General features: G+C 38.8%; 1 protein-coding gene across 1 annotated transcript; it reads left to right on the top strand.

The window, feature by feature from the left end:
* Window positions 1-4013: 4013 nt before the first annotated feature.
* LOC122057963 (TMV resistance protein N-like) lies at window positions 4014-9829 on the top strand. The gene is made up of 4 exons (XM_042620335.1): window positions 4014-4502; window positions 6680-6906; window positions 8244-8465; window positions 9751-9829. Exons 1-4 carry the CDS (start codon window positions 4014-4016, stop codon window positions 9827-9829), a joined length of 1017 nt encoding a protein of 338 aa, XP_042476269.1.
* The last annotated feature ends 1084 nt before the right edge of the window (window positions 9830-10913 follow it).

Here is a 10913-nt window from a genome sequence, read left to right as displayed (position 1 = left end):
AGACCTAACACAAATACCCCATCATATCTCCTGAGGGCTCGAATTAGGTTTTTAACTCTTCTAATCTTGATTAATAAATGGAAGAATTTGGAGTTATGATCCCCAGTTTTCATCCACCTCATTCTAGCTTTCTCTGCCCATTGCTTCTCATGATTTTCTATTGCCTTAAGCAGTTTGGTCTTGGCGTCTGCTTCCCTAGAGAATAAATCATCATCCATGCCCCAGCATTTCAATTGCGTCTTGGACATCATCAAGATCAGCCTTAGCCACCGTTAGCTTCACTTCAAAATTAGGGAACACTGACTTAGCCCAAGACTTCAAAATTGGCTTTAGATTCTTGAGCTAATGAAAGAGACATTACATAGGACAAACCCTATCTTCACCTTCCCACACAGTCTTAACTACTTGAAGAAAGTCTGTATGCTCCATCCAGAATTTATGTAACCTAAAAGGAACATTATTTAGCATGGTAGCAGCTTCAAAACAAACCAACAATGGGGCACGATCTAAAAGTGATTGTTGAAGAACTGCTTGCGCATAGTCTTGAAAGAAATTTTTGTTGTTTTATGGTTGTCCTTGTTGGCAACTCGGCCACGTGGCGGTGATGACGTGGCCAGTTTGGGTGACGTGGATGAAAATGATGACATGGCAGTATCCAATGTCACCGATGAGATAACAGAGCAGCTTGGTATGCATGGAGTGGTTTAATACATCATTAATAGGTGGTGCGGGTTTCTGGGTCAAAACTGGCAAAATTGGCCTATTTACGATCGAGGGCATTTTCGGCAATGAAAATGACATTTTTGGAAGATCGGTTCTTCATGAAAAAGATATATTGTAATTTTCCTAGTCCAGTGCATTTGATTTCGTCACATTCCGATACCGTATGAAGAAGTTACGGCATTTATGGCAGTTGAGGGCAGTTTCGGCATTGAAGATGATTTTTTTAAAGGAAGTGTTCTACATGTAACAATACGACAAAAATACAATCTTTCCAACGGTTCTGATTTCATCGCATTCCGATTGCGTATGAGAAAGATACGTCATTGGAAATGTGTAGGGGCATTTTGGTCTTTTTACATGGATGATTCAGATGATTGAGTCTTCTGAAAAGTCGTAGAGCATCCAGTTACGATTCCAACGCACTTCGTTTCATATCGATCGGATATCGTATGAAAAAGTTATAAGCATTTCCGTAAAGTCGGTTCGAAAATCCAAACCGAAAATCCATCAGTTGCTCTCGGTGTTGGGTGGATTTTTCGGAATTTATTTTGGAAATTCGAAGGGCTTTTGTGTAATTTAAAGATTTTGAAGGTCTGAGTTGCAAGGGGTCTTTAAGCACTGAAACATATGGAGGCAGGGGCTTGATTGTAATAAAGAGGAGTCAAGGGAAGTGAAATGGACGGCCAAGATTCGACCACGTATGCTTGATGCCCATCCAAAGGCTGCTGAGATTTTGGTGTGATATGGACGAGATAGATGCTTGCGCGTGGGATTTTATTGGTTAGATGCATAATTCTTGATGCACTGGCGCTACACTATATCAAGGTATGTTATTGTGTTTCGCGCGTGTACAGAAGGTATAAAAAGGATTCCGATCTTAATGATCTCATGAAATCTGATTAAAGCCATCATGGAAGATTCGGATCCAACGGTCAATATGCATTTTCACTTTTGTGAGTGGAAGACAAGCTCCCTTAAAATCCGGAAAAGCAACCAATCATAGATCGACAACACTTCTGACGATGTCAGCGCTTACGTCATGATGACGTCATCGAGATTCAAATCTAACGGTTTGGATCTGTTGTCCGTTGGTTTAATCGGACGGTTTGGATTATAAGATCTCTTATATGAGATCTACGGTCAGATTTCGCCCCTGTTGCGCGCGCCGCCGGTGTAGCCTACGCCACCCGTACGAAGATTCCATTTCAGGCTATCTCATTGCTCCAACTTCAAAAGGTCATATCTCCCTCATTTTAAGTCGGATTTGAGTGATTCAAGTTGGGGATTCTTCATCTCTCCGAGCTCTACACATCAGAGGGCAGAAATCAGGCAGAGGGCTTGCTGAGGTGGTCGGAAAAACGAGTTGAAGCTCGTGGAAGGCTAAAGGTTTGAATGAAAGACTTCCATCCTCTTGCACTTCATTCATAGCCACCATTAGAGGCTTAGGAAGCTGCTGGAAACCAAGGTAGCAAGTCATATTGGTTGTTGCCAAGAGAAAAGAAAAGAAAAGAGAGGAGAAGAGAAGAGAAGAGAAGAAGAGGGAAATAGAGAAGAAGTTTTTTTTTGTGTGTGAATGTGAATGTGAATGCCATTGTTGCTCCATGAAAGTAAAGACAAGGAGAAAAGAAAGAAGAAGAACCTAGAATTTGGTTCTTGTGAGTTGCTTCAAGAAACCCAAGTGCCAACCGGGGTTGAAGCATTGGCGGCACCGAGACAACGTGGTTGTGGTCCGCATCAAGTGGAGATTGACATTATTGCATCTCCGACGGTTACTCCTTGCCAAGGTAACCTCAATTTTGCCAAATTTCCATTATTATAAATCATTGTAGGCAAGATGTTTGATAAAATGCCTAAGTGATAGTTGTAGTCTATTTGGGGGAAATTTGCATGTATGAGTGCTTCACTATAGGGCATTGTTATAAGCCCAATTTAATTGTATTACTTATTGTGTGCTTAGTGGGTGCTAAGCACCGGGAGTGGGTGCTCCCGTGTAGTGGGTGCTACACATTGTATCGGCACTACGAGTGCCATCTCAGCTTCGGCTTGAGAAAATTGGGTGTGGGTGCTCCCGACTGTGGGTGCAGTCAAAAGTAGTGTATTGAGTAGGTACGAAGCCTTTACAGGCACTACTCCGGGGATGTAGGCAAATTGCCGAACCTCGTAAAAACCCTGTGTTGTGGGTGCTTGTTGTTTGCATTTGATATTGAAGTGCGTGGAATGTGGAATGGGTGTGCATACTTGGAAGTGCCTATGAGAGGCTGAGTGTGCATACGACTGTGTGCAAACAGGGACAGGTATATCAGGTTCTTCTTGGCCAGACATCAGACAGGTTTTTAGGTATCAGAATTGAACTCACTGATTCACCCCCCCTCTCAGTGACTGCCGGGTTACAACAATTTTGTCATTCCTCATTATAGAAACTATGGTCAATAGTAGTAGCCACATGCCAAATGTTTTGGCACCTAATAATTTTCCCCTTACCATTATAGATTTAGGGTGAGAATCAATAGGAAAAATGCAATAAAATATCACTAATTTACTTTTTTATTATTATTTTATTGTAGTGCTAGACTAATATATTTTAGTTCAAAAAATTTTTAATCCATGTCCAATGCATATGAATTTTTTTTTTTTTTTTTAATTCAGCATCCAACTCATTTGTTTTCCTTCTTATTTGAATTATGCAGGCATGAAGGGGAATTAATCAAATTAATTGTTAAAGAAGTTTGGAATGAATTAAGAAAGAACCCCTTACTTGTTCCTGACAATATGTTTGGTATCCATTCTCATGTAGAGAAAATGATGAAGTTGCTAAACAATGCATCTGAAGATAGACCGATTGTGGGTATCCATGGCTTAGGTGGCATTGGTAAGACAACAATTGCTAGGTGTGTGTACAATACAATCTATCATCACTTTGAAGGATGTAGCTTTATAGCAAATGTTCGAGAAACTTTCCAAACAAAGGGAGTTGTCCATTTGCGAAGTCAACTCGTCACTAATATCTTGAACATAGAGAATCCAGATATTACTAGCGTTGATGAAGGAACTTCAATGATTAAGCAAATGTTTTCCCAGAAAAAGGTTCTTATTGTTATTGATGATGTGGATGAAAATACTGATTTAATTGCAATAATTGGGAAGGGTGGTTGGTTTGGTTTTGGAAGTAAGATTATTATTACTACCAGGGACAAGCATATCTTAGATGTTCTTAAGTGGCTAAACCTTACGAGCCTAATGAAATGGATCTAAATCAATCTCTCAAACTCTTTAGCAAACATGCTTTCGATATGGACCAACCTCCAAAACATTATTTGGATCTCTCAAAAGCTGTGGTAAGAACTACTGGAGGACTTCCTTTGGCTCTTAAGGTTATAGGTTCATACTTATTTGATAAAGAAAAACCAGCATCGAAAGATATAGTGAAGAAGTTAGCCACAATTCCACATGATGAAGTGCTGAAGAAGTTGAAAATAAGTTATGATGGATTAAATTATAAACATAAAGAGATATTTCTTGACATTACATGTTTTTTTATTGGAACGGATAAGAATGTTCCATGTTACATATGGGATGGCTGTGGTTTCTTCCCTAGAGATGGAATTCAAAATCTTTGCCAAAAGTCACTGATTAAGATTAGTGAAAAAAATGTGTTACTGATGCATGATCAGCTAAGAGATCTCGGAAGAAAAATTGTTCGCCGAGAAAACCGTAAGGAGCTTGGAGAACATAGTAGGTTGTGGTCGCATGAGGCATTGGAAGTAATGAGTACTCAAAAGGTTGGTTCTCAATAATTGATTAGTACACTTAAATTTGTGGTTCCAGTCATCATGAATAAAGCTTTGAAGCATAAGCTAGCTCTATGTTTTCTGCTATGGAAATCAGTCATTACATTGTAAGGTTTGACAAACCAAATGGTAGACATAGGTGGTTCCATGTTACCAAAGATCCAGCACCCACCTTGCTATCCAAGTTTTAAGCTTTCAGCCCAATACAAGTGTGTAGTGGGGATCGAAACATGATTGAAGGAGTACACAAATTACGAAAAATCCGTTCTGGCATTTTCGTAATCTTGTACAAAATGGCATGCACTTGTTCAATTCTTTTGCATAAAATTTGACCACTTATGCGGATGGGCCGTTGGTCAATTATAACATGGACCCACTCATAAATTAATAGGCTAACCATACTTTATTTTGTTTTTACATGATAGTCTTTCATACTTATTTAGGCTGCGTTTGGTTGTAAGGAAAATGGGAAGGGAAGTAAAGTGAAGTGAAGGGAAGTGAAGCGATTTTTTTCCCCTTTTGAATCGTTTGGTTGCAACAGAAGTGAAGTGAAATTAATTTACCATAGTTGTTTGATTGTATGTAAAATAGATGTAAAATTTTTAAAAAACTAACAATCCAACCAAACTCCTTAGAAGAGATGAGGGGAGAGAGTACTTTTCAATCTAGAACCCACCCAACTCCTCAAAATTTATATCGGTTATGTGAGTCAGGTCATTCAAGATCTGTACCAAATCAAACCAAATGTCATCAGATACTACATTAACCAAAATAAACCATTTCATTCTATATATCAAATGAATGCAACATAAATAAATATTTAAAATAATATAAAAGATGTTCACCAAAAAAAAAAAAAAAAAACAGTAATAGATCACAAATGATAATGACTGAAAGGCCCATTTCAAAAATCTTTTGGTAAAAACAAACCCAACAGGTCAGTAATGCTCCATCTGGCTCAAATCCAAAGTCTTTTGGTTAAAACGAACCCAATTGAGTTGAGAGAGAGAGAGAGAGAGAGAGAGAGAGAGAGAGAGAGAGAGTGATTGTTGAGAGTCATGAGCTGGGTGAGAGTCGCGAGAGTGGGAGAGAGATCATGAGAGTAGGGTTTTTTTTCTTCTTCTTATTTTGGTGGGGAAATAAAAGGGAAATTTTAATGGTTAAGTGAAATTTTTTTCACATGTAAAATATATTTCCCTTGCAATCAAACATTTAAATTTATTTTTTCTGGGAAAAAAATTCCACTTTACATACAAAATTTGCATTTCCCTTGCAACTAAACAAAGCCTTAAGATTCTTTATTTTGCAAGGAACTAGGAGAGTTGAAGGACTTTGTATTACCTTCCTTGATAGGGTAAGAAGCCCATGTATGATGATTGAAGGATTTGCTGGAATGACTAAACTAAGGTTACTTTAGGTGGATAATGCCACGGTTGCTGGAAACTTGGTGCATTCTTTTCCTGAACTGAGATGGCTTAATTGGAAAAGATGCCCTATGGAATTTACACCAACCAATCTAAGGAAATTGTGTGTTCTTGACCTGTCATATAGTGACATCACAGAAAGCTGGAAGGGTTGGAAAGCTATCAAGGTCTCTAAGAATTCTCTGTTTATTTTATTTCTTGCGATCAATCATAGAATACTTCTAAACTTCAATTAGTATGTGATAAGTTTTTGTTATGTTATGCAGGAGGCAAAAACTCTTAAAGTTTTAACTTGAGTTATTGTTCTAAACTATCCCGAACTCCAGACTTGTTAGTGTTAAGTTTGTCTTGAATTCCTGACTCGTTTTGAAGATTGACCCGATCCGACATATTTTGGTGGCGACCCGAATGGGGAATTTTCTGAGATCTGTGATGGAAGCAGAGGGGTATGGTTCGACCGGATCGATCGAGACCCAATGGGTCGACCTGCGATTTGGAATATATATAATGTACTGTTGCTTGTTGAGAAAGTCATTGTATTTTGAGGTTTTTCGAGCTAGGGTTTCAGGGCGAGTTTTTCTTCGCTACTGCTCGGGTGTAATCTCTCTTCTGCATAGTGAATCATCTTCTTCTTTGCCTGAGGACGTAGCACACCACCCTGGTGTGTGAACCTCGTTAAATCTTTGTGTCGTGCGGATCTATTGTTTCTTTATTATTCGTGTTCCTTGGTGTTTGATCGTACAGTCAGAAAATAAACAATTGGAGGTATTGCTTCTTGAAAGATGTTATAATTTGGCTACAATTGATGCATCCATTGGTAATCTTGAGAGATTAGTCAAACTGAACTTGAGCAATTGTTATGAACTATACCGGATTCCAGACTTATCAGCAAACAAACAATTGGAGGTGTTGGTTCTTGAAGACTGTAAAAAGTTGGCTACAATTGACGCATCCATTGGTCATCTTAAGAAGTTAGTCATATTGAACTTGAATGTGTGCTCGAGTCTAATACATCTCCCAACCAGCATTGGTGAGTTGACTTCTCTCGAAACACTAGACATTAGAAATGTAAAAATTGACCAATTGCCAGAAACATTGGGTTGCTTGGAAGCCTTAATGAAGCTATATGTTGACTTTTCTGCAATACTGTTACCTAGTTCAATAAGTCAATTGAGAAACCTCAAAATTTTAAGTACTGACCATTATTCTATGAAACATGAAGGGTTTATTTGTAGTAAATATCAAAACAAGTCTCGTATGGGGTCGGAGATTGATCTCCCAGACCTTCCTCCAAGTTTGAAATATTTGGATGCTTCGCTATGCGAAATGAAATCACTCCCAATGCTCTAAAATCTGACAAACTTAGAGGTGTTCCAACTTTATGACTGTCCGAATTTGATGGAGATATCAACTACTATCAATGCTCTTACGAGGCTGGAGTCACTCGGTTTAGATCAATGCCCTCACCTTCAATGCGTCCCAAATCTTCCCTCAAGTCTGAAAAGCCTGACAGTTCATAATTGTGAAAATCTCAGAGAAATATCAGGTTTCTCGAACATGGGAAATTTAGAGAAATTACGTCTTCGTAATTGCTCCAGGCTAGCAAAATTGAGCAGCAGTTTGAGATTTGGGATTGTGACTCATTGAGAAAATTGCCAAAACATAGGGGCTTGAAAAAATTAAGCTGCTTAGAGTTCAAGAGAGTTGGCTTATCGGAAATTGAAGTGCTTGAGAGATTGTACTCTCTGGAAAAGTTGAGTATAGCAAATTGTCAATTATTGAGAACAATTCCAAACTTATCAGACTTGAAGAATCTTAAGTGCATTGAAATTCGAAAGTGTAATGAGTTATCTGAAATTGAGGGCCTTAAGGGATTGGACTCTCTGGAGAAATTGTCTATATTTGGTTGCCCATCATTGAGAAAGATACAACTTCCCAAAAAGTTTAAGTGAATTAGATATCTGTGAGTGTGACAAGTTATCTGAGATCGAGGGTCTTGAGGATTTGGAATCTTTGACAATATTTCACCTCCGTTGGTGCGAATCAATCATAAGATTACCAGGCTTATCAAACTTGAAGATGTTAAAGGATTCATGGTTTTTTGACCTGCCCCTAGAGATTAACTTCTTCGATGGGAATCCTTGGAAGAATTATGCATATATGGATCCAAATCATTAAAAGTATTACCAGATGTCTCACCCTTGAAGAACCTGAAACATCTATCTTTCTCCGATTGTGAGAATTTAACCGAGATCCCAAGTGTTGGAAGATTGGTGTCCTTGGAAAAATTGTATGTGAATGAATGTAGATCAATTGAAATATTACCAAATGTCTCAAACTTAACAAAACTACAGATATTGGAGATCGAGGGTTGTGAGAAGGTAACTGAAATTCAGGGAGTTGATGGGTTGCAAACTCTAGTGGTCTTGAGTATCGATGGGTGCATTTCGATTGAAAGATCACCATGTCTGCCAAACTTAAAGAACCTGAGGAGACTATTACAACTGCAAGAAGTTGATCGAGAGTCAAGGTTTGGACGAAATGGAATCCTCAGATTCACTTTGGATTCTAGGTTGCATTTCTATTGAAAAATTACCATTTCTGTCAAAGTTAAAGAAATTGATGGGTCTATACGCTAGTGGTTGCGAGAAGTTAACCGAGATTCATGGTGTGAACGAGTTGGAGTCCTCATGGAGTTTGGATGTTGAAGGGTGCATATACTTGAATCCATCTTGCTTGCGTAGAGAATGAAGTGTAGCTTCTACCCTCAATCATTGCTCTCTCTCTCTCTCTCTCTCTCTCTCTCTCTCTCTCACCCTTACTCATCTCTCAATATTTCTTTAATAAATTTTTCTCCGTCTTCTGCTGTTGTGATAATTCAGATTTTTTTTTCTTAGTTTCTAATTTATGCTTGAAGATGATTATAGCTAAGCTTCTCCCAACGAAAGGGGTGTTTTCGGATGAATTCCCTCACCCCCTCCCTTTTTCTTGACGACATATCACACCTCCTCTAGTTGGTGGGTATTAATTTTGTTGAAGGAAGAATATAACTTCCTTCCATTTGCACCCGTGACCCTACCAAAATATGACTTCACCTTCACTCATACTCCAATCAACATTCACTAGATCCCTCTGCAGATCGATTCATTTTGTAGAAGACATAGCTAGCAAATCTAAGGCACCTAATGCATACAATTTTAAATTTCCATCTAGTGCAAATAGTTTTTCTTGAATTTTTTTCTCAGGTCAACACAAATACGTAAGACTCTAAAGCAGGCAAGTTAGTTCATTGATCCAACTTCTTTTCGGATATGGGACCAAATGAAATTTTAGCCAACGATGCTGGTTGATGTTACAAGGCTATTCTAGTAACTAAAAAAGAGCAACCCAGTGCACAAGGCTCCCGCTACTACAGGGTCTGGGAGGAGCAAGTGTATGCAGCCTTACCCCCTACTTCGCAGAAGAGGCTGTTTCCAAGTTTTGACCTGTGACCAACATGTTGCAATAGTGCAATTTAACTATTATGCCATTGGCTCGCCCACTATGCGATTAATTGATGACTTGGATGACTTGGATGAGTAAAAATGGGATCAACTTGATCATCGAAATTTGTGTGAATTTTTCTTTTTCCCACGGGAAACAATGAACAAAATTTCATTTCTTAAAACTGAATTGAAGTGTAGCAGATCCCATGTACAATCCTTAGATCAGACTGAATTATTCATGATATGCGCAATTTTAAGGACTCATGTACCAAAACAAACTTTGTTTCCCCTTGTCATCTCACTGCCTCATTTTATTTCTTTCTGTTTCAGGACAATGTGCTTAAACATGGTACGTTCTCAGTACAGTGGTGACAATGAAGGTGGAAATAATACCATTAATGGTTGCTAAAGGACAGAAGACAAGAAGAACGAAGATTCTAAACCCACTGCGTAGCCCCATGTTGTATTTCCTTTGGCAGAGTTGCTGCTGCTGTCTGCAATTGCCGCAGGTACAACAGCATTGTCATGATCTGGTGAGCAGATGATAAAGGCTAGCATGGTGAAGGTAGCTACTGCGGCCTTAACGGCAGCACAAAGCCTAGAGGCTGCAGTGACAAAGAAGGCAGAGCACGAGTAACTTGAATCTGTCATTAGCTCTGCTGTTGAGGTATGATTGTTTGGGACCTCGTTTCCCTTATCTGTGGCATTTAATTGAACAAAGGAATTGATCTCATTTTTTTGCTTTTTTAATTTTGATACTAGCTTTGCTGGTGATCTTCGTTGCAAAATCATGTAAAATGATCGAACAAATGGGTTAGGTGAGTTTTTTCTCATTCATCTCTTGTTTCTATTTTTAGTGCTTGCACAGAGAAGGATTCATGATTGAACCAAATGTAGCTTCCACTTTCACCTGCCATTTAGGAGCATATTAGCATTGTTTAGGCATCAAGTGTGACATTGCTCATCCATATTTCCCTGCAGGTGATGCTGAAGATGAAGAAAACATATTACAAGGACCGTCTTCTAACAGAAAGAATAAGGTCCTCTCTGTCTGACTCTCTCCCCACTCTCTCAGTTGCTACCTTCCCTTGTAGCCTCATGCTAGCGTGAATGAAGGATGGTGTCTCACTCCATAGAAGAATTTTTTTTCTGTTGATACTGAAACACCCTTAAGCATTAGCTAAGCATTTTGTTTCGGTTTCCAGTGAGGAAGGTCATTCCACTGCCAATGAAGGGTGCATCAGGATCCCTTGTGTGAGCAAAATATCTAGATGTGGCGCTGCTACACTTCTAGTACTTATTCAATCTAGGTTGTTATCTAAATACTCTCACCATTTTTTGTTCAATATGGTTAGGATTTTAATCTTGCAGACTCAGTTATCCAGTGTAACTTATTGTCATTTCTTGCAAACATTTATGCATTTCTGGTTCCTCTACAGTCAGTGTCTGCTCTATGATGCATCAGGTACAGAGTAATGTCATTGTTGGAGACC

The sequence above is a fragment of the Macadamia integrifolia genome, chromosome 12, assembly GCF_013358625.1.
Source record: "Macadamia integrifolia cultivar HAES 741 chromosome 12, SCU_Mint_v3, whole genome shotgun sequence".
Classification (NCBI taxonomy): domain Eukaryota; kingdom Viridiplantae; phylum Streptophyta; class Magnoliopsida; order Proteales; family Proteaceae; genus Macadamia; species Macadamia integrifolia.
The sequence above is the reverse complement of the archived record's forward strand: the minus strand, read 5'-3'. Positions and strand labels throughout refer to the sequence as shown.